The 22,852-nt window shown below is 50.9% G+C and overlaps 1 protein-coding gene across 1 annotated transcript in view; it reads left to right on the top strand.

The window, feature by feature from the left end:
• The window catches only part of SYN2 (synapsin II), a 176,352-nt gene extending 155,313 nt beyond the window's left edge, over nt 1-21,039 (top strand). Inside the window, exons 10-13 of the mRNA XM_012655174.1 lie at nt 724-873; nt 13,436-13,496; nt 17,459-17,693; nt 20,149-21,039. Of these exons, the coding sequence (XP_012510628.1) occupies nt 724-873; nt 13,436-13,496; nt 17,459-17,693; nt 20,149-20,284 (582 nt within the window). The 3' untranslated portion in view covers nt 20,285-21,039. The remainder of the gene's footprint in view (nt 1-723; nt 874-13,435; nt 13,497-17,458; nt 17,694-20,148) is intronic.
• Nucleotides 21,040-22,852: the final 1,813 nt, after the last annotated feature.

The following is a 22,852-nucleotide window of genomic DNA, read 5'->3' as shown; positions in this document are numbered from 1 at the left end:
GTTGGTATCAAGAGCCCAAAGTTGGCTTCAGATTCAGAATCTACCCCATTTCCTGCTTGGCATGTAACCTTCCAGATGGTCAGACCTCCCCTCTCTGGATGGGCCTCAGTTTTCTCATCCATAAATGAGAGAGTTGGGTTGCAGAGTCTATGATCTATGCCTAGTAAGGCAGACACCTTCTAAAGGAGGAAAACATTGATTCGAACCTTGAGGTACAGGAAGAATCAGGATTGTCGGCCAAAAGAGAAGGCATCCCAGATTAGGAACAAAGGCAGGAATCTGGTCATTTAATGAGCAGAACACGTTTGGAGACAGGGATTGTGTGGGTGAAAAGTCACAGAGATGAAAACTACCTGCTCCTAATTAGAAACTTACAGGAATGCCCTTCACATCTACCTGCTCCCCTGCCTGAAAACTTCAGAACCCTGGGGCTCTACCCTGTCCTTGCTCTCTACCTCTTCCGACTACTGCTGTAGCTAGCAGTCTTCCAGTCCCCGAGCCCTGGTCTGAGTGAAGGTTAGGGGGAAGGGCACAAGGCATAGGTTTGCATGCGGGATAGAGGTCCTATTTCTGCAAATGAACATACTTCCAGCTGAAGACAAGAACACCAATTTCATCTCTAACCCATCTCTGCTGGCTTAAACCCTACCCATTCTGAAAGACTGTACCAGGCCTTATATGTTTCCAGAACCCTCTCCTCACCTGGGACACATCTTCCACCAGGTCATGGACTGTAGCATGCCACTGATCGGGGAACACCAGGTGGAGGACAGGCAACTCATCACCGAACTAGTCATCAGCAAGATGAACCAGCTGCTGTCAAGAACTCCTGCCCTGTCTCCTCAGAGACCCTTAACCACCCAGCAGCCACAGGTAAGCAGTGAGAAGAGACATAGCAGAACCAAGAACTATCCCCACGTTTACCACTCTAGACATTTGGTGGCTCTAGGATGGAGTAGAAGTCAGATGCCCACAGGCCTCCGAGGGATCTGAGGAGTCCTCCCTCGCCTCTGGAGTGCTGATCCCCACTGCCCCTCGAGGGGCTTCTCATCAGCAATCTGCACTATCAGCACCAGAGCTGCACAGAGGTGGGCTACTGGCACTCTCCCCTCTGAACTTGAAGTCTCCAGGGAGCCACAGCCAACTGGGATTCAGGATGCTCCCATTTTTAACTAGGAGGTCTTGGAGGAAGCTCTGGGTCAGATTGCTCCTAGCTGTTCACTGTGATGGGTCTGCCACACTTGGAAAGAAAGAAGGGTGTTTCTGAGAAATATGCTGATCTGGAAAGAGGGGAGAGTCAGGTCCCTCATTCTGGGAGGGAGTGGCAATGCAAAACACAAACTAGGAACTGGCTTTCCTTCCTAAAAGAGAGAGGAAGCAGCTTTCTTCAGTTGGCTGTGGCACATGGCCCAGCGCCAGTCACACTCATGGCAACAGTGTCCCAGCTGCGGGTCTAGTGGGAGATCCACATGGAGATTTTTGTGGATCAGGCCCTGTGGCTCTAAAACGGGCCAAAGACAGGCAGGACCCTGGGCCTGAGGGTCTCTAGTCCCATGAAAGAAGAATCTCATTTTTCAAAGATATCCCCAAACTCTTCTCTCCACTGAACTTATGTATAACTAGTTGGTAAGAACTTGGGACAATGAATCAAAGAATTGAGTCCTAGTTTAGCCCCTCTCTAAACAACTGTGTAGCTTTAGGGGAAGTTACTAGCCTTTCTTGGGCTCAAGTTTTATTATTTGTAAATGAGAATTCTCTCAGAAATTTTTCCTTCAAAATCCAACTCGTACCTCCTGTTAGGGAGGTAGAACAGAATAGTGATTGAGAGTGTAGACTTTGTCGTGAGAACTACCCAAGTCTGAATCCCAGACCCTCCATCCGTTGGCTTCGTGACCAGTACCTGTGAGGTAGGTACTATCGAGATAACCACAGTGCCTCTCTCACAGGATTGCTATGAGAATTAAATGAAGTAAAGAACCTAACTGGATTCTAGAAATTCTTCAGTAAGAAAAAAAAAAAATGCTGACAGCCTTACACTGGATGGGCAGAGGGAGAAAAAAAACAGTATAAGGCAGTCTGGATGATTTAGGATGGAAGCAAATTATCCTACAGTTTTTTTCTTGTCATTGGAATATCACAGAATCATAGCATACAAGGTGTGTTCATATGCATAATAATGAACCTGAATCATCCAGAAAGGGTTTCATTTTAGGCGGTAGTCCATATTCTGTTTAAGAAATCTAGAAACACAATGCATAAGAAATATTTCCCAAAAAATTGACCAAAGTACAACAGTGTGGCAAGTGGTAAGTCAATTCCCTCCCTGGATCTCAGTTTCCCCACCTATGAGATGATATCTAAATACCTTTTGTGCTCAAAAAAATTTCTTTGAGTAGAATAGTTCCATCTTCACTGATGCTGGGTACATGAGACCTTCTGGGCTAATAAATGTCGACCCTGACTCTTTTTGGGTATCTGAGTTGAGAGTAGCCTTGTGTGGTGGGATGTTATTATACAGCAGCTCTTAGGAGTGTTTCACACCTTCCTTAGGTGATTCACGCTGTCTGACTTCTGACCAAGTATAAGAATCCATTCCTATACCTTAGGAATGTTAGTTGCTAGAGTATCATAGTAGGCTAATTAGGAGAACCAAGCTTAGTTGTTAGAGATACAAACCCATTATTTAAATATTGTACTTAACTAGAGGCAATAACCAGATTTTTACAGTTAAAAAAATGAGGCCTATGGTTAGATTTTGTGATTTGGTAAATGTGATAGAATCAAGACAGTTGGGTCCTAGTCCTGCCATTTAGTCCATACTGTCTCTCAGTAGATAGTGAGAGACAATCTGTCAATCATATTATTGCTTGTCCCTGCTCTAGAGGAAGAGTAACAAGTAGTCTCCTTCCTCCCTTTCACTCTGAGAAATATAGAAAACATCTAGTAGCATCTCAAAGAATTTATGATGGGGTAAGAGAACGTGATACTGCCTGGACAAAATGGGCTGCTCTGGGATTCTGTGAGAGCCTTCAAGTACTTTTATAAATGTGTGCGACTCTCTCTTGGCATTCTACAAGGGAAGTCATTCTGAACTAGAATGAATGTATGCTGAGAGTCGAGAGACCTGGGCTTCGCCCTGTCTGTGCCGCTGACTCACCAGGTACTTTGGGTAGGTTTCTTCCCATCTCTGTGCCTCAGCATCTTTGTCTATAAAATTAAGGGTTGAAGAAAAAGAAATGCCAATATCCCTTCTAGCAACACAATCTAGATTATACAAGAATGATATCTAAAGTATAAAAGTTCAGAAGCAAAGAGATAATTCACAAAAATGTCCTACCCCACAGAAAGTATTAGCCCATCTTCAGTACAAGCCCCTTATTTTATAAACATTAAATATTTCAGCTTAAACATTTTGTAAGAAAAATCTATAGGCAGGAAACATAGTAAGGAATAAGCTCCCCTAAACATAGGAACTCCTGCAGAAATCCCTGTAGCGAAGTCAGTCTAACTCAAGAACAAGCTTTTCTCTGCTCAGCCTCACGTTCAAAGCCGCCACAGGATATCGCTGAAACACACCATGCTGGAGTCAGGACACTCCAGGGCTAGTTCTCACTGTGCCGTAACATTATGTGACCTTGGGCAACTTACTGCCCATCCCTAGACCTCTGTTTCCTCACCTCTGAAATGGAATTGAGTTAGATGATTTCTAAATCCCTTTCAATGCTAAGATTTCATAATACCTGGAGTTAGCCAGACTGCAAAGTCTGAGGGCACAGTCCCCCAAAGACTGCCCTCACTTCTGATATCAACTGAAAGTTCAGGAAGTTCCCCAAACCACTCTTAGGTTTAGCAGTTCTCTGGAAGAACTCACAGAACTCACTGAAAGCTATTATAGTTACAGTGTATTGTGGGGAAAGGATGCAGGTCAAAACTAAGCCAAAAGAAGATGCATAGGGCAGAATCCGGGACAGGTACAAACACAAAGCTTCTATTGTCTTTAGGACACACTCCCCTCCTGGCATTGATATGTGACAATACATAGAGTATTGACAGCCAGGGAAACTCTCCTGAGCCTCGGTGTTCATGGTTTTTATTGGGGCTTCGTTATGCAGGCGTGATTGATTGAGTGATCACCTAGTTGGACTCAATCTCTGGCTGCCCCCTCCCTGGAGGTCAGGCTAATACCATGTGGCCTGAGGTGGCCACCAGAAATAACAAAGACATTCCTGTCGCTTCCGAAACTCCAGGAGTTTAGAGGTTACTTCTCAGGAGTCAGGGACAAAGGCCAGACCTCTCTTAGCACAAGGCCAAATTCTTTACCACCCATTTGATTTTCTTAATACAGCAAATGTTTCTCAAATACTCTCAGTCCCTTGTGGGTAAGGATCATGCCTTATTCATCTGTGTTTCCATTGACTAATGCAGGCCTACCCCAGGGTGTGTGCTTAAAATTAGTGACGATTGAGATATAGCTCCTGTCCAAAGGTTGTTTACATTCTACATTGAAATCATGAGTGAATTCACAGAGGTCATCACCATTTGTCCAAGGAACCTTCTCATAGCCTCTGGTAGCTTCCTACTGAGCTGTGTGCCTTGACCCAGACCACCTAGGAGACAGAAGACACGCAGTCTGTCACACTTGGCAAAATGCTGCAACTTAGGCTCAAAGCCATGACTGTACTGGTCATATTTCCACCTCCCGTTTCTCCCACCTGATAGCACATTTTAATTGGTTATGGTTGAGGAGACATCTTTACCGACACGAATCTGCTCCTAAGGCTCACCCTCCACTTGTGGTCTTTGCTTTCAGGGTCCCCTCTCTTCTCCGTAATCAATTTCTCCTTTTCCAAAAGATTATCACGCCCACATACAAACATCTCCCATTAAAAATAAAATAAAATAAAAAACAAAAACCTCCATCCACCCCATATTCCCTTCCAGCTGCTGCCCATTTCTCTGCTCTCCTTCCCAGTAATTCTTCTTGAGCTGTTTCAGCCACCATCTCCCCTTCGTCACACCGTATTTTCTCTCCTACCCCCTTCGGCCAGCATTCCACACCCCCCGTCCCACTGAAATTGCTCCTGCCAAATTCACCTCCACATCACCGAGTCCGGCGGTCACTTTTGTTCTTACCTTGCGGACTTTTCAGCAGCATTTGACGCGGCTGACTACTCTCTCCTTCCTGAGACCCATCCTTTTCTAGGCCTCTGTGGCCGGAGTCTTGCTTGGTTTTCATTCTGCCTCATTGGCTTCTCCTTCGCTAGCTCCTCCATGTTTGCCAGAGCCCAGAACCTGGCTGGCGCACGTTCCTCGGCGGGCTGGGCCGGCCCATGTCTACCTCCCACCCCGACCACCCTCTGCACTCCACGTTCACATGCCTGACTCCTGCTGGATGCTGGCACTTGCATATCTTGAAGACATCCTAAATATCACACAGCCAGAGCAGAACTGTAGTTCTTTTCCCTTCCACCTGTGTCCCAACACAGCTTTCCCCAAGCAATTTACGTATGCGCCGACTGTCTCTTTGCCCTTAACCACCCTAGCTGTTGCTGACTGTGACCAGCCGCCCTGGAAAGGGCCTTTGTATTAGCTGTGTCCTCTCTCTGAAATGCTTGTCCTGCTTAGTTTTGCATGGCTGGCCCTTTCATGACAGTAGAACTGATACCTCCTCAGCCACCCAATACAAAGCTGCCACCCACTCACTCCCTTCTTTAATTGTCTGCATAGCACCACCGGCTAAGATTGTTCTTGTCTATTTCGTTGTCTCTTCCGTTAGAACGTGAGCTCCTCGAGAGCAGGGATTGTTCCTGCTCTGTCTCTAGGGCCTAGCAAAGTATCCAGCACCTGTAGCCATTCAATACATCAGGGGTGTACCAAGGCGGGCTGGCTGGTGAGCATGGTTTGCCCACGTGCAGTCAATTGTCTGTAGGAAATTTAAACAAATAACAAAGCTAAGTCTGCCTGCTTTTTATTGCCACCACGTGATAGCGATTTTATACAGATGACAGTGACAAAATATTCCTCCCACCTAGGCCAGCCACTCCCACTGCTCCTCCCCATGACGTGCTGTTGTCATACGTGTCTGTTGACGGTTCCCATTTGGAGCAAGCATCTTTAACAGCCCTGATGTCAGGATCCTGTGGGTGACCTTGGTAGTATGCAGGTGGAAGGGATGTGAACCAAGGAACATTTCCTGGGTCCCAGCCAGGACTGTGTGGCCAGCTGAGCCCTTAGGTGCTGGCACTGGTCACATGCCACTCCTCACGGTCAAGCCCCTCTTGCTGGCCTCTTTCTTCCGTGGCTATGGAAGCTCAGCTGACAGGGCTTCTGGCCTGAGGCATGAGGCCTAGGAGCTGCTTCTTGCCCAGAATTCTAGCCCAGGCCCAGGACAGACTTGTGACTAGCCACTTGTCTGCCTTTCTCTCTTTCTTTCTCTCTATCCTTGCCCTTAGCGCCACCATTAGAGCTTTCATTTCTTTGATTCTAGGGATGCCTAAAGCAGACTGGTGGGGGTGGGGAGCAGGGGTGGGAGGTAAGGAGAGTGAGTAGAGGGCACACCTTACCTTGTTACCCGCCACCCCCTAGCCTGGGATAGATTAATCATAGAAAATAAAGAGCAAAGACGTAGGAGGAGACCCAAGCTAGCTGCTGTGCGCAGTTCAAAGGAATAAGGTCAGGGCGTAAGAGACGTCGGCTGTGTCGCTGAGCGCAGGGAGGTGACTGACAAAGCCTGGTTTGGCTAATGAGAGCTTGGGCTCAGCCTGGCTGGACTGCCAGCTTTGGGGATGCCCTGAGAGTCAGAGGGGCAACTGACCCTCTCTCTGCACCTGGACTCTGAAGTGCTTTAGGGAGACTGTTCTCAAGGTGGCAGTGACACCTGGTGGCCAGTGGTGGCCAAAGCCTCTAGGCTCTGTACCCACAGAACCTCCTCCCAGCACTTGCTGCCCTGCCGCCCCTGCACACATTCGCTGACCGTTGGGGTCTCTCGTATCTGGGATCTGAGTTGGGCCTTGCATTCCGGGGCTCTGGAGAGGTGTGGGCTGCTCCTCAGACTCCCAGGAAGCAGGGAGAGAACTTCCGAAAGACAAAGCTCTGTGGCCATGCCAGCAGAGATGGGATCCCGGTCCTCCTTTCATGGGGCTAGGCTTTTTTTCATTTCCCACTACACTAATCCCAGTCTTTATATTTTCCTGTAAAATCTTCCAGAGCCAAAAGGCAGAACTGCTAATGCAGAAATTTCAGACACTGGTGGGCTGCAGTGGGAACCGGTCTCCCTGCAGTGCCCTCCGTGATGCCACAGAGCTGCCTTCCTGTCTGGCCCGTGGGTTGGACTCGTGGGGAATGATTCCGAGAGTTGGCCTTTGGAAGCATTCATGTATTAATACATTTGGTGTCCAGGATGAAGATGAGCCTCTTCTATGCTGAGCTGATCAGAGCACACCTGAGATGTTTCCAGTCTGGGGTGTCTCAGGATACCAGGGACAAAGTCTAACTGGAAAGCACTCAGAGGAGCGAAACCAGGAGGTCGCATCAGGGGGCAAATCTGTGCTATGAGTAAAAGTTAAAGGAGCCGAAGTTGAGCAGCAGCCGTCTCCAGGAGCCCATGACTTAATATCTTCAGCTCTCTGAAGCTGCCATGGGGTAGAACTGGTTCCAAAAGGCAAATCTGCAGGAAGACAGGTCTTGCCCCAGCGTAAGGAGTAAACTCTCTAACACCGAGAGAGGAAACAGCTGCTGTGGGAAGTGGCATGTGGCTGCCGTGTCACTGCCGATGTTCAAGCAGGGGTGGGATGAGCCGCTTGTCAGGGACGTGGTCGGAGGGGGAGCTGGGGACTGAAGTCCAGGCCACACGGCCACAGGACCTGGGAAAGGCCGTGACCAGAGTTCAGCACTGAAGGCCCGAGGCTGAACAACCTCTGGCCTCTGGTGGGACGTTCTACCAGTCCTTTTTTTTTTTTTCACTGGCTTTCTAGACTACAGAGAAACACAGAGCATTTCTAGTCAGGTTTTTCCAGCCCCAAAGGTTCTAAAAGAGGGTTTCTCCACTCTGAGAAGTGGAGTCTAGAGGGCTGTGCAGTTAGGAAGGGGCCACAACTGTGCCTCAGATCCCGAACGCGAGAGTTGGAGGGCTTCACTGGAGCTTAGCAGAGGTAAATTTAGGACAAATGAAAGGCCTTCCTGCTTCCCACAGCAGGAACGGCTTTAGAGAATTCGTTCCCCAGTGAGCATAAGCTGAGAATGCGAGGCGATTTGGGGCAGATTCAGATAAAGCCGCTAGCGACCAGATCCCTTCACAGACTATTAAGAGAAACTGACTATTCTGGGACTGTCTTAACTTTTCAGGGATGTCTTTAATCACTTGAAGCTGACATTCTGATCTGGGGTGACCTGACCCCCGGTGCCCCCATGGGATTCGTGGACTGCCCCCATGGGACATATTTTTATGTCCTTGGTTATGGGAGGGTCCCAATCCAGAGCAGCAGTTCCCTTTAGGAAGGAAGGAGGAGCAGCTCATCCTTAGGCACCTTCTATAACCTTTCAGAGGAAGGAAGGCGAACACTGGTGACCGCAGGAGTGAGCCCAGAAAGATCCCAAGGTGCCTGAAAATATGCTGTCCCCTTTGCACTGACTAAACCTTCAACCTCCAGACCACATTCTTTCCCGCTGCCTCACTCTCCCTGGGGTCCTAGACCGGGGTAGCGGGGCCTGGGGGAACTGATCAGAATAGTTCTGTGGCGTGTCCGGCAAGGAGGTTGGCCCGGCCTCTTTCCTGGGGCCAGACCCTGGGACCCTGTCCCGATTTCCTGTCGCAGATATGCTGAGCAAGCACAGGCCTTCCTCCTTGGTGGGGGCAGCTGCTGGTCTCAGGCCAGCAGCTCTCAAGAGTTGACTCACTCAGTGTCTTTCCTTCCTCAGTTCTCCATCCTGCTGGGACCTCAGCTAGGAGCTCCTTTCTGCCAGCTGGTCTGCTGAAAGCCACAGAATGGCAAATTAAAGGTGCCTTTGACAAAAACCTACAGAGCCTCATCCAAGGGCTTAGTTTCTGTCCCAGGCCAGTGATTCCCTTTCCAGTCACCTGAAGAGCTAATATTTACTGTTTCTGCAGGGACCTTGCTGGCACTAAGTCAGCAATATACACAGGGCATGGTACAGCCCAGCCCAGAATTCCCCACACATGAAACTACTATGCACCAGATGACAGGAAGCCACCCGATGGTATCTTCTCCACTGGTAGATGAAATTCAAACGAGAGATCTTCATTCCTGCGGATTGATATTTATTATTATTTCAATAATAGTAGTGATGCTCACTTACATTACTACTTTGCCTAACCCTTTACAGTTTACAAAACACATTCATTAGTTTAGGCCTCACACCCCTTATGTGAGATAGTTTGGGCTGGCAATTCTATCTTTGCCTCACATATCAGCAGAGAGAGAGCAATTGACTTGCCCAAGGTCACACAGCTGCTAAGAAGGAGAGCTGGATCTTCTGGTCCCCAGTTCAGGGAGTTCTCCACAATACCATGCACCATGCCCTTTTGGTGCTCCCACATGAGCATAGGGGGAGGTAAGAATGGAGAGAGCTGGGCATCCGTGGCCCTGTGTAAGGAAAACCCTTGCAGTCCTCCCTTGACAACTGAGTGCTGGACCTGCCAACCTGGAGGAGTCTCTGAGCTTCACCAGCTCTCTCCTGCCTCCCCAGCTTCTCTGATTACCGAAGCCCAGTGGATTCAGCATAGCAGGAAACCAGTCTAATTAGCTTCGATGCAGGGCAGCAACACACTCTTCCTGCTAAGCCCCTCAAAGCTGTACCTGCAAGACACCTCTGCGCAGGCCCAATAGCCCTAGGGTCTTGCTGGGCTCAAGACTCAGCAGCTAAGGCTTGTCTCCGATCTCAGACACCTAAAGAACTGAAAAATACATGTAAGCCCAGAGCCAGAAGAGCCTGAAGAAGTCATCTGCCTGCAAGTACATGAGCCTCCTCTACCGCCCCTCTGACCAGAGTTTGTCCAGGCCCTGCTTTAACACCTCTCATGCCGGAGAGCTCACTGCTACCCAAGCCAGCCCTTGACACAATTCAGATTTACACTGGACTAATTTCAGTCTTCTGCTAAGCCCGTAGGTGCTTCCTCAGGTACCTCATTTAATCCTGAGAACCTGCCCATTTGGGAAACAGACTCAGAGGTTAAGTAACTTGCCCAAAGTCACATGAGGAAAGATGTCATTTCCAGACTTCTCACCATCCTATCTGCTCCATGTACCCGTTTTATTCTGCGATCATCCCCCTTAAAAGAGGGGCCCAGAACTGGCCGCAGCACTCCTTCAGGGTCTTGATCAATGGCGGGCGGTGGACCCAGGGCCTCCCCTAGTGGATGTGCTGACGCGCCTCCAGCGGCATCAGATTTTTGGCAGCATCATTACAAACTGACATCTTCTGATCCTGTCATTTTGTCAGCCCAGGGTTGTTGTGGTTTTTCTTTAATGCTAGTATAAGGCCATTTATTTCCCTTCCTTTTTGTGTGTAGCTAGGCATAAGCACTGAATCTCATATCCTTACCTGTTTGAGTCAATACAACTTCCAGAGCTGAACTTTGCCTCTCAGTCTGGCCATGAGTTCCTGCTGTGGGCTGGCTACAGGCCAGACTTTGGCAGTGACGCCAGACTGGCCAGACTTCTGTGGAATTCAGCATCCCAGAAGGCTCTTGGTGACTGGCGACAGATCCCATGGTAGCCAAACTCCACCGGGAATAGGCCTCCAGTCCCTAGCAGACAGCAGGCTGTGGGCGGAGCCAGATAGTCTCAGCCTGGCAAGGGACAGTCCTTGGGGACTCCCTTCCCTGCCTCCCATAGCCCCTGAGAAGTCTTCAGTACACAACCTCGGTGGAGCTGGGGACAGGAGAAGCTTCCTAGGCGCCATCAAGGGTGGCTAAGGCACATTCCCAGGCCCCGGCCCAAAGGAAAGCCTCTGGGAGCTCTTCCCCTGAAGCTCTGGGAAGGGCACTTCTGGGCTCAGTTCACCCTAGCATGTCTCGTGTGTATATTTCTGTGGCTGGGGAGAGCTGGGGCCAGCCTGCATGGTACAATCGCCCCTGTGAGCTCTTCCTGCGAGTGTCTAGAGTTCTACCATTAAAGCTTAATCTACGGGATTTAAAATTTTTTCCTAACGTCATGGGTTCTCTCATAGGTTAGAAGGAACCTTAGTGTTCATCCAAATCCATCTCATATTTAAAGAAGGAACATTCTCTCTGTCTTCATCGGATACTGCTCTAGCCTCTGCATGAACGTATACATCCACCTCATGAGACAGCCTTTCTCACTGTTTTTACAATAGAAAGTTCTCCCTGGAAGTGAAAGTCTGTCTTTCTGGGGCGTTTGCTCACTGGCCTTCATTCTGCTGTCTTGCTGCGTGGTCTTCCATGACCCTCTCTGAAAATACCGGTTCTCCAGGAGGACATCTGAGGTGATTCACTGGAAGCTTTCAGTGGGGCTGGGGGTCGGGCCCCGGGGCAGGGCTGGCAACAGCCGTCTTGTGGCTCCACAGACTCCAAGACTTTTGCTATCCTTCACCTGAGCATCCACCTCAGGCCCAGAGAGGCCATGACACTAAGGTGTGGCCCAGACTAGAGAATCAATAGGAAGGGGTCAGGCCTGGTGGGGGCAGGTGTGTTCACGGCATAAAGGAAAGAGAAGGCTGGGAAGGGCGGCTCCCACCATGCCGAAGCCATCAGGGGTAGTGCCTACCTCGTACGGCTATCGCGAGGTGCACGGGAGATGCTGCGTGCAAGTGCCCCGTGGTGCCGGCACACAGGAAGCACTCCAGAAGTGTCAGCTCTAAATTGTTTAGAGAAGTAAGTGACACGACTAGGGAAGATAGGAGGATAACAGGTAGCCAACGTGAAGATGGATTGGAGAAAGAAGAGGCCAAAGAGTTAGGAGACTATTCCAGTCTAGGGAAAAAATGATAAAGGCCTGACCAAAGTTGGGCAGAAGAAGACAGTGAATCGTAGATGCCAGGAGGGGAAACTGAGGCGTCTTGATGGCTAGCTGGATGGGGCGGGCTCCAGCTGGTTCACTGGACGCGGCATTGCAGTGCCAGGGTCAGAGCACGCCCCATGGGTGCCACGCGAGTGTTGGCAGGAGCGAGGACGTGTTGGTGCTCTTGCTGTGGTTGGGGGTTACAGGTAGGATGGTCACTCTCTGATGTGGTGGCCCTAAGGACATGTAAAAGGCCCACCTGCCTGTTTCTATCCAAAATCCTCATAGCAGAACAGCGTGAGGCAGTGTTGGCGTTAACAGACCGGGACACTGGGAAGGGCAACTCTCCCACTTCCCTGGCAGTGGGGCTGAGACAGGCAGGAGGGAAGGTAGATGGCCAGAATGGGAGGCCAGGGGTAGTGGGGACAGAGGGAGAAACAGCTTTCCTGTGGGAGTGGGCTGGGGGCACGTCACAGGGGAAGGGGGAGCTGGATGAGGAAGTAGAGATGCCGGACACACTGGGCCACAGCCTTGCTCAAAGCCCCTCCCGACGCCACTCGGCACACTCGGCAGGAGCCCCAAATGCTCATCACCTTTAGTGCAAGTGTTAGGCACGCTAGGTCGCACGAGGCTTTGATCTGGCGGGGCATAATCGGAATCGCAGCTGGGAGGAGAGGCGGCATGGAGTGAAGCCGCCTTCCCGGTAATTATGCCGTTTGAGAGGGAAGAGCAGCTTAGCCTTGAGCACTTTTACAAACATTAACATCTTACTTTTTCCCTCGAGGTGAGGAGGGTTCCCCTTCTTCAAGTCCCTTCCCAGGGGAGTTCTCAGCCCAGGCCAAAGAGTGGATCTGACCCCTGAGCCAGCCCTGCAACTGATCCTGCCCTGGAGTTAACCAGATGAGAAGTGAGCCAAGCCTAGGCTAGTCACCTGGTCTAGCTACACACACACACACACACACACACACACACACGCACGCACGCACGCACGCACGCGCGCACTCCTTCCCTGCCCCGCCTGCCCTCCTGCCCCTGGAACCACCTACAGCCCAACCCAATCCGTGGAACCGCTGTTGATCCTCCCTTTCCTTTAGGAAGTTTGGCCTCTACATAGGGGTGGGAGCTGGACATCAGGCAGGCGCCAGGAAAGAAACCAGATGGTGTTAGAAGACTCAAACCTTCCAGAAAGAACAAATCTGAAAGGGAGTAAAATGAAAAAGCAGTCGAGGAGGTCTCAGGCATCGTCACGGAGTGGTCCCCAGCCCCACACTGCCCACACTGCCCCAGCAACGCCCAGAGGCTGAGGGTCCCCTTTGCGAGGTGTTTCTGCAACGGCAGAAGCCTGTGGCCGGATCCCACTGGATCCCACTGCAGCCTTGCCACCAAGCCACAGGGTTTCTCTTCGGAATTCGTGCGCCTGGAGTTTTGTGTTGATCTCTTGCATTTTTGTCTTCCAGAGTGGAACACTTAAGGATCCGGACCCAAGCAAGACCCCACCTCAGCGGCCACCGCCCCAAGGTTGTTTACAGTATATTCTCGACTGTAATGGCATTGCAGTAGGGCCAAAGCAAGTCCACGCTTCTTAAAGTGATCAGTAGTTAATTTTTCAAAGCAGAAATTTTAAGCCAAAAACAAACAAGAAAAGAAAAGAAAGGAAAGCAGGGGAGGGGAGCAACAGACCCCCCAGCCCCCATGCGTTGCCGTGTTCTTTCCGTGCTGACTGGACTGTGTTTTTCCTGTGCAGTGTCGGCTCCTCCGTCTGGTCGCTCACCTGTTCCTGTTCATACTTGTAATGCTCACTTATGTCTTCTCTGTATAACCTGTGATTCCAGGGCTGTTCGTCAACAGTGTACAAAAGAATTGTGCCTCTCCCAAGTCCCGCGTGACTATCTTCTGGGTGGTTCAATAGTGTTTTTTAAAGCATTACATAATGTTGGGGGAGCAGCGGGGGTGGGCGGGGGAGAAACAGAAACCATGAAAATCAAACCCGAGTCCTCTCCTCCTCTCCCCAGGCTCAGATTAACCCCCTCCCCTGCCCCCACTTTACCTCCATGAGTGTGCTTGGAATCTTCCACGAACTGTGCTTTCCGCTTCCTTTCTGCATGACTAGGGTAAATAGGTAGAACTTTAAGAGATTTTCAAGGTCACATTTCCGTAGCTTCATCCATGGAATTTGAAGGCACCCACCGTTTTCTACGTTTGCTAAAATGTGGTGCAGTTTGAGTTTATGCGAATAGGCTGGCTGTGCCTGTAGAGCTCTTGTGTTTTCAGTGATGATGTGAAATACAAAGAACAATCTATTTCCAGGAATGTGTTCTGTGTTCTACATCCCAGTGCACACTTCGTTTTTATTATTAACTAATTAGCTATGAGATTAAACAAACAAAAAAAAACGGGGCCGCCGATGTGCAATATCAAAGTGAACTTGTGAGTATTTTCTGTGTTTTGATCTCAGTCTCCTTCAGTTGTTTCCTCTTTGTGGCTGTTTCTGAATCCGCCGTCTGTGCGCTTCTGTGGAACTCAGGCTGCTTTGTATTCCCCAGAGCTTGACCCGTGTGCGGAGACTGCCCTTTGGCAATGTGGGACCTGGAGTGCAGGGAGCTACTGAAAGGCTGGGGAGGACTTGCCCATTCTGCTCTTGGCCTCTCCTGAGGCAGCATGACACAAACTTTCCAAGTCCCTCGAGTGGGTACACTGCCTACACAGCTCTGAGGTTGACTCCCGCCTTGGTCCTCAGCTGTTCACGAGAGCCGTCCAGGGTCCAGGGAGCGAGGAGCTTTCTCTTGCCTGGCAGGAACTGTCTCACTCAGCTTTAGCTCGTGTGGGTTGTGAACAGAGGCTCCATGGCCGTAGCTCTTGAAGAACCCTCACCAGTTTGTCCTCTTTCCTCTGACAAGCATCACCTGGGCAGCCGATGGGGCAGTTAATTGAACCAGGCTGCAGGTCCAGTGCCTCCTCTTGCCATCTCCTGGCCAGGCTGGGAACGGGCAGCAAAGGGCCGCCTCTAGCACCGTGGCCCGTGGGAGCTCATGCCGGCAGTTGGCCTGTTAGAAAAATGCGACTGCCGGCTCTTCTTGTACGTTCCCTCCCACCTCTGCACCGACATGCCCCGGTTCTGGGCTCCCAGATCGGAGGGGTGCCTAGTGTTGGTAATATGTAACAAGGGGCTCGTGCCCTGGTTTCTCCTTCAGTTGCTGGAAAATTCTGAGGCCACAGAGAAATGCATTGAGTGTGAATGTTCTCATCTGTGATCCCTTCCTTAGATGATGGTGGTGGTCGATCTGTTGCAAATATATGCATATATGCATATGTGCACTTCCAGGTGGGTTGCAGAAGAATCAGGTCCTTAAATACCTCCCAATCTGATGAAATGACAGAAAGGAATAAAGTAACATTTCCCAGGATGGAGGAATACATTTTTAATTTAATTTTTTTTTTTTTTTTTTTTTGTCCAAGTGGTGAGCTGATGGTGATGTTGCTTCTATGCATGTTATCAGTGTGTACATCCAGGTGCTTTTCATGTGACATTTGTGAGCCACAAGTACAAAGTTGCCATTTGAACGCAGTCAGGCTGCAGGGTGGTGTCAGCTAAGCTCTCTGAGTGGGGGAGAAACTGACTAGGGCTCCCACTGCCACACGCAAGCAGACAGCGTAACCTGACTGTCATGTGCCCTCAGGCAGCATGCTAAGGGACAACTCTGTGGCCTGGGGGACATCTGTGTCACAGTATAGGATTGCCGTTCAGGTGTTTTGTACCCGTTTCTTTTCTGATGTTGTGCCCTGTTTTTGTACTGATCCAGCTGAGAGAACCTCAGCCAATGCTGGAAGTGTGATTGAAGTACCTCTCTTTTGTGACTCTCTTGTACAGCTTAATGTGCAATAAAGGAAAAGTTATATCTGTCTTCAGTGTTAAGTTGTAAAGTTTCTGGCTATTCAAGTCTCTTTGTACAAGTGGGAAAGCATTCAGGTTTCTTGTACAAGAGGCTGAGCTACCAACCTGCGTTATTTTACAAGAAAATGAGAATACAAATGATGCCAAACTTTGGAAAAGGCAAAAGCTGATTAATATGAAATAATCTACTAATCTGTCGTCTTCACTAGCTATTTGATTTGAACTTGGAATTTCTTCAACATGCAGAATTCCATTTATCTGTGTACGTATTTATTTCTGTGTAACTAACCCTGGTATTAATTGGTGACAGATGGTAACAGGGAGGCTGTGCCCTGCAGTGGGGAGGTGAGCTGGCAGTGGTGGAGGCACAGTGGCGTGGACATACAATTCTGCCTCTCCAGGGGTACAGATGTTCTCGTGTTTCTGGACAACTGAGTGATAACACAATTCTTAGCTGCTGTTGAGTTTCTGGAAGCCCACTCCTCCCAGCAGGTCCGTGGGTGTGGACTGTGGGGCTGAGGCTGAGAAATTGGATCTCCCAGGCCAAGTGTGCACCACTTCCATAGTCAGTATGTGCTATTGGTGACATCTTTTGACTTATGAGTATAGGGAGCCCGCCCCCAGCCATATCTGAGCGCCTGGTGTCACACTTACTGCCTATCAAGCCCCAGAGGAAGGAGGACCTTTCTTCTCTCCAGGCCACGTATTGGTCTTGTGTCTCATTCTGGGAGGAGGGTGTGCTGGTCCTTCTTGGGGGGCTCTTCTTTGCCAGACGGTGCCCATAGCATCCCGGGCAAGAATGGGTTTGGGTGTCCGGAGCATTTCACCGCACATACCTGGGAGGTGCGTCATGCTGGGGGCCCTGCGCATGGTACTGGGGCAAGAGAGCACCTGGGAAGAAAGGATTTCTCCTGGTTGTGGGTGCAAGTCAACGCTCCAGTGAAGCCCTGCTGGGCTGGCTGTGGCAATCAGAGGGCAGGCTTGGAGCAGGACCAAGGGCAGCTCCATAGAACTTTCTTGTCCCTTATCACCTCTGAAACGCTATGGACTTAAAAGATAACTAAGACTAGGACTTACTTAAGTGTTATGGTTGGAAAAACCAAGGCCCAGAGAAGTTTGGTGACTTGCTGGGGAGTCAGTGATAGACTGTCCTTAGGTGCCCTGGTCCCCAGCAGTGTTCTTTCCACCACCCCCTCCTGCGTCCGCTGTGTGGGACTTGGGACATCCCAGTAAACCCTGGAGCGGGGTGGCCTGCACCTGAGGAGGAAGAGCGGGGGTGGGGTCCACCGGTCTGGGGGCCTTCTGTAGGAGACCTGGCCTCCGATTGGGGTCTGCTCGTCCCCTGGCGTCTTCCCTGTCCTCCTGACTCTGCTGTGACTCAGTTGCTGCATCTTGGAGGAGTCTTGGAGTGGTGATGTGTGAGGGTAACCAGGGACTCTCCTGGGAGCGCTTCGGAGCCTCGAGTGGCTTCTTGTAATAGAGCTGATCCTATTGGTAATTAACTAACCACACCCTTTGAGACATAGATTCGAATAAGGAAACCCTTTGATACAGTTAAATTATGAAGTTTTTCTTGTACTGAACCTAGGGGGCCCTGGGCAACCCCAAGGAACGCAGCCCCCAGGCAAGGTGCTGCCTCCACGCCGGCTCCCCCCTGGACCATCACTGCTACCTTCCTCCTCTTCCTCCTCCTCCTCTTCCTCCGAGCGGCAGGGCGGCCCCGCCACCCACGGAGATGCACCCTCCAGCAGCAGCTCCCTGGCAGAGGCCCAGCCGCCCCCGGCTGCTCCACCGCAGAAGCCCCAGCCTCACCCACAGCTCAAGTAAGAGACGACTCAGCAGCGCCCCGCCCTCTTCCCGCCCCTCTCACCCCCTTGGCTCCAGAGCCGCTAGAAAGCACCTTCAGTCAGGCCTCCTCCTACATGTATTTTGTAGTGGGATTTGGGGGTTTTTGTTTTGTTCTTTGGTTTTCTCAGTGAGAATAGTTGCAGTTGACTGGGGAGGGGAAGAAAGAGGGAAGCGAAAGTCTCACGCGTGGCCTCAGCTCCAACCCTCCCTCGCTTCCTGGGAAGTGGTAGTCACTCCCCCTTCTCCAGTCTTACACCAGCTTAGGGTTTGGGTTTGCTTTTTTTTTAACCCCATCTCCCACTCTTTTTTCCATTCCTTTTCTCTCTGTGTGTATCTCTTCCTTCTGAAATTTTTTTTAAAAAACTTTCCTGCCTCTGACTCACAGTTCAGGGTGTGTAGTCAGCAGGGGTGCCCAGAACGAAAAGGGGGAAGTGATTAAATCCATTTCAACTTTTTACCCTCAGCTCTGCCCAGAGGAGGTCAGTTTCTGGTGCGGGCAGCAGAGGAGTTCCTGGATAAAGATGCTAGGAGCTCAGTCCTCTTGGGTTCCCTCATTCCCAGCAGTCACCCCAGAAGCCCCCGCCCCACCGTCCTGCTGTGCAGGGAAACACTGAGGACCCCTGGGCAGCAGCAGAGCTGTCCTTGGGCTGGTGCGGAGGGCGGTCGGTTCCACCTTGTCCCCCAGGGCCAGAGACGCCTCTGATTGCTTCCCAGGCAGACAGCTGTAGCCCCAGGGGGACCGGAGGGATCCATCTGTGCTTCTCAGAGCGAGGTGATGGGCAGTCAGTGAATCTTCACGGAGGGAGAAAAGAGGGCTATAGAATTTTGGAGTTTAAATGAGCCACTCAGAGATCATCTAGTCATTGCATAGATGAAAAAACTTTTCTTTCTCAAAGCCACTCTTGTAGTTAGTGGCAGAGCCAGGGTTGGGGCTCGGGTGTCCAGATGGTCACTTTGTCTGGGTCTTCCAGTCCTACATGATGGGAGCAGCATCACCCACTCTTGCTCTCAGCTCTGGCCAGTGGCACCTCTCACATCTCACCTGGCCCATAACATCCCTTCACCCCAGCTGTTTTCTGCGTGCTGACTTGTTGGTCTCCTACTTTCTCGTTAGCTGACTCTAGCCTTCGTCTGAGCGCAGGTCCTTGGGATGTCCCTGCCTCTGGGCTGAAGTTGTTGAGTAGAGCCAGCCTCTGTCAACAAGCTGGAGGCTTGTGCCCGGTACCCTTTGCCTGTGCGTGCAGAGGAGTCCCCCTCCCAGGGGCCAGCGTGTCAGGGCTCGTCCCCAGCCGCGATGAAAGACAGGGCCTCTGTTCACAGTCGCTGCAGGAGAGAGACTGCTGGCGGTCCTGCGTCCTGCAGAAGGGAGTTTCCTGGGCTGCACCAGCACTTAGGGGCAGTCTGGGAGTTCCAGGACGCCAGGAGAAGAGCTCTGAAGCCAGAGCCGGCGGGAAGGACAGCCGGTGGGAGTCAAGAAGGAGACAGGCCTGGCCGCCGGAAGAGCCAGACCGCGTGTCCTCCCCTGGTGTGCGGGCTTGGCCTCCCCCAGCCTCCCACGGCTTCCTGCCGTCACGGTTTTTCTCTCTGAATCGCTAGTCTCTGAAGTGAAAAACGGGTCCCTAAAATGTGTGTGATTTGAGTTTTTTCATTAGAAAACTACTCAATAAACATGTATAGGCCTCCTTTGCCCCTGGACACCCCGAACCCCACAGACCACAGCGAGGGCTCCTGCGAGGAAGGCTGCACAGCGATCACGGGCCTTCTGAGAACAGGGAATCGAGACCTGAGAGTTTGGGGCCGAGCCGATAGGTTCTTTTAGAATCATAGAAAAGAGCAAAATGGCAAGAGCCAGACAGGCCTAGAAATCACCATGTCACTAACCATCCACATGTCACAGGCGAGCGCCCAGGCCCAGAGAGGCATGTGGCTTGCCCAAGGCCAGCGGGGAGCGAGTAACGTAGCCAAGTCTTTGGTCCAGGCCTTCTGATGCTGGCTTCGGGAGATGATAGTTGACAGGAAAGAGATTGCGAGGGTGACAGGCCCCACCTGTCGCGGGGAGAAGGGTGTGAGATGCCTGGGTTAGCCCGTGCTAAGCCTCTGGCACCTGCAATTTAGCCCTCGGGCATTTTAACATGAAATAAAAGAAACGGCCTTTGAGTCCCCCCTTCCTACTCTTTGTGTCTCTCTTTCTTCCCTTCTCCTTTGTCCCCACACCACCCCCCCTTTCCTGTTTCAGCAGTGCTGAAGGTGGGGGACAGCGTGGGGCTCTCCCAGGGTGCCCGTAGTGCAGCTGCTCCTGGCCCTCCCCTCCATCACCCTGGTCTCCCCGGGTGGGAGTGGGGTTCCAGTTGTGCACCCTCATGTCGCCGAGCTTCCCTGCCTTGCTGGGGACACCACCCTCTCACGTTCTCTCTGGTTTTTATCTTCAAGCAAGTCGCAGTCCCTGACAAACGCCTTCAGCTTCTCCGAGTCCTCCTTCTTCCGGTCTTCAGCCAGCGAGGATGAAGCCAAAGCGGAGACCATCCGGAGCTTGAGGAAGTCCTTTGCCAGCCTCTTTTCCGATTAGCGCTCCAGACGCTCGGGGTGCCCGGCCCCGCCGGGAAAGGCCTCCAAGACTCGCACCCACGGCAGCCGGCCCGCTTGCTGGTGATGTCCCGTGACCTTGACGCGTGGCCCCTCCCTTTGCTCCGTTGTGCTGAGTGATGTTGCGCAGCCCCGAAAGGACCATGTGACAGTCTCAGGGCAGGTGCCTAACCAGCGAGGGGCACCTGACACCAGAGAGGAGAGAGCTGCTTCCCTGTAGTCACGAGAGCTTCCTTCTGAAGTCATCGTTTGCTGTGAGTTTAGTGGCCTTATTGTGACAGCGCCATCATGTCTTATTCTCCCCGTGAAACCAGGATGACTCGAGGACTCCTGGCAGCTTAACCTAGCTCAGATGCAGTGCCAAGCATGCCCCCTTTAGTCAGTGACACCTGTTTGGGAAGTAAATACCTCCCCGAAAGTACTCTTGGCCCTAAGTGTTAGGCACTTTCCCAAACCTGGATCCCTGTCACACGGCGTCAATGGTTTAGAACCCGCCGCCCACCCTCGGAAGCCTGGACTGCTCTGGCGGTGAAGCACCTGAGGCGGCTGGCATGCGGGAGAACGAGGGTCTGCCGCCTCCCCTTTCCTCCCCTCTGGAGAGTGGCTCTTGCGTGTGACCTGCAGTGACCTTGAACTCCAAAGCCGCGCCGCAGAGGAGAATGCATGCCACTGTGACAGCAGTGTGCCAAGTTTTGTGTTCCTCTCCCAATAAATGTTAAGACTCCTGGTGTAATAAAAGCAGCAGCATTAACCGGCATCTGATTCAGCCATGAGGTCTCCCCTCGGCCACCCTTCAGGCTGAGTGTGCACGTGAGGCACACGCGTGGGTTTCTGAGAGCAGGGGGCGAACAGTCTGGGTGGGGGAAGCTGCATGTGTCGGCGTGTGCGTGAGTGTGACGGCAGGTGGACATCCGTGCTTTCAGGTGTTCGAGAATGTCTCCTCCAGGACAGCAGGCTTTCCTTCAGCAACTCAGCATTTCTACCCATTTTACTGAATTCGTAGGCTTTCAAATGAGCATAGCACCCTTGCTCCCGGAGCGGCCGAGTTAGACCCGTTGTCTGCCCTGTCGTCAAGCTAAGGCCCACATGATGGTACCAACGAGGCTGGACCAACCTGCTCTGGGGAATGGGGTCCCACAGAGCCCAGCCAAGGCATCCTGAAGAGGCCTGCACCTGAGGGTGGGCTCTGAGGGGTCCACTCTGGCTTCCTCGTGACTCCCTGATGCTCAAGAGTATGTTTACAAGTGCCGTGAAGATAAATACCACATCTGCGCTGATAAAAAGAATTCAGTATATTAACAAGATGTTAATATAATATCCAAATGTTAATAAATACCTAAATAACTTCTGCACACGATACCCATCCTACCAACTCCACAAGATAACACTCCAGATGCCACACTATCTTGCTGACTCTCCTCACAAGTGGAAGACGCTGAGAGGTCAGGATGAACTTCTCTGGTGACAGGGTCTCCTTCCTAACTCATTCCCTGTTTTCAAGGTTCAAGGATTGAGAACTGTACCTTCTTCTTACACTTGAAAAGTAGGAAGCAGAACCTCTGATTGGGTGACATGGGGGGTGGCAGCCCTCCTCCCTCAACATGCACACATGCAAACCAACCAAACAAAAGGGTGGGATACATGGGCTCAGGTAATTAATCTTTAGGGTTCCTTCTATTTCCAACTGCAGGGGAGGCAAAACTTCCTCCTACCCTCTTATGTTCTGTGGCTGGGCCTGAGCATTAAACTAACATAAGACAGATCAACAGAACAAAAGCATACACATTTTATTTAATGTTTTTACGTGTACACGAGAGTCTTCATAAGGAGAATGAAGACTCAAAGAAGCTGTTAGGCCCAGAACTTATATACCACTTTATACAAAGAGTGATAAATTGTGAGGATTTGACAAGACAAGGACTCTGGGCTGAAGCTGGTAAATTGCGGGAAAGTGACTAGGAAATCTATAGGGGAAATTAATGGAAGAGAAGGGTCACAAGTTTTAGTGAGGCTTTGTACAGATTCATCTCAGCGTCAACTCCCTGCTCTCTTCTCTGTGGCGGGGGTTGGGGGCGGCCTTTCCCGCAGGAAGTTTCAGGTCCTCCTTTAGGCAGAAAGGGGGATGGATGTCAGAGCACCCTTCCTGCATCTGCTGTAGCTTCATTGCTCCGGCTCACGATAATCAGTATGCCAAAGTGGTATGTTTTGAGGTGGCACACTCTGAACCCCATCACAACCACTTGTAGCTGCTTCTGTCCCCCTGATTCCAAATATCTTGTAAGAGAATACATTCATTTAGTCAAAAAGCATTTATTGAGCACTTAGAATGAACATACATGGGATGGATTCAAAGAAATAGTTGCTAATACTTCCATAGTACCTATTAAGTTCCAGGCACTATTCTAAATACTTAACATACATCAACTTATTTCTTCCTTACAACAAGCCTACATGATAGGTGCTATTATTATTTTACAAATGAGAAAAGGAAGGGCATCAAAGTTCAATGACTTGCTCAAGGGCACCAAGCTGGTCAGGTGGTAGAGCCGGG

This window comes from Propithecus coquereli, unplaced genomic scaffold, assembly GCF_000956105.1.
Source record: "Propithecus coquereli isolate 6110/MARCELLA unplaced genomic scaffold, Pcoq_1.0 Scaffold461, whole genome shotgun sequence".
NCBI lineage: Eukaryota > Metazoa > Chordata > Mammalia > Primates > Indriidae > Propithecus > Propithecus coquereli.
This window is presented reverse-complemented; position numbering and strand designations above follow the sequence as displayed.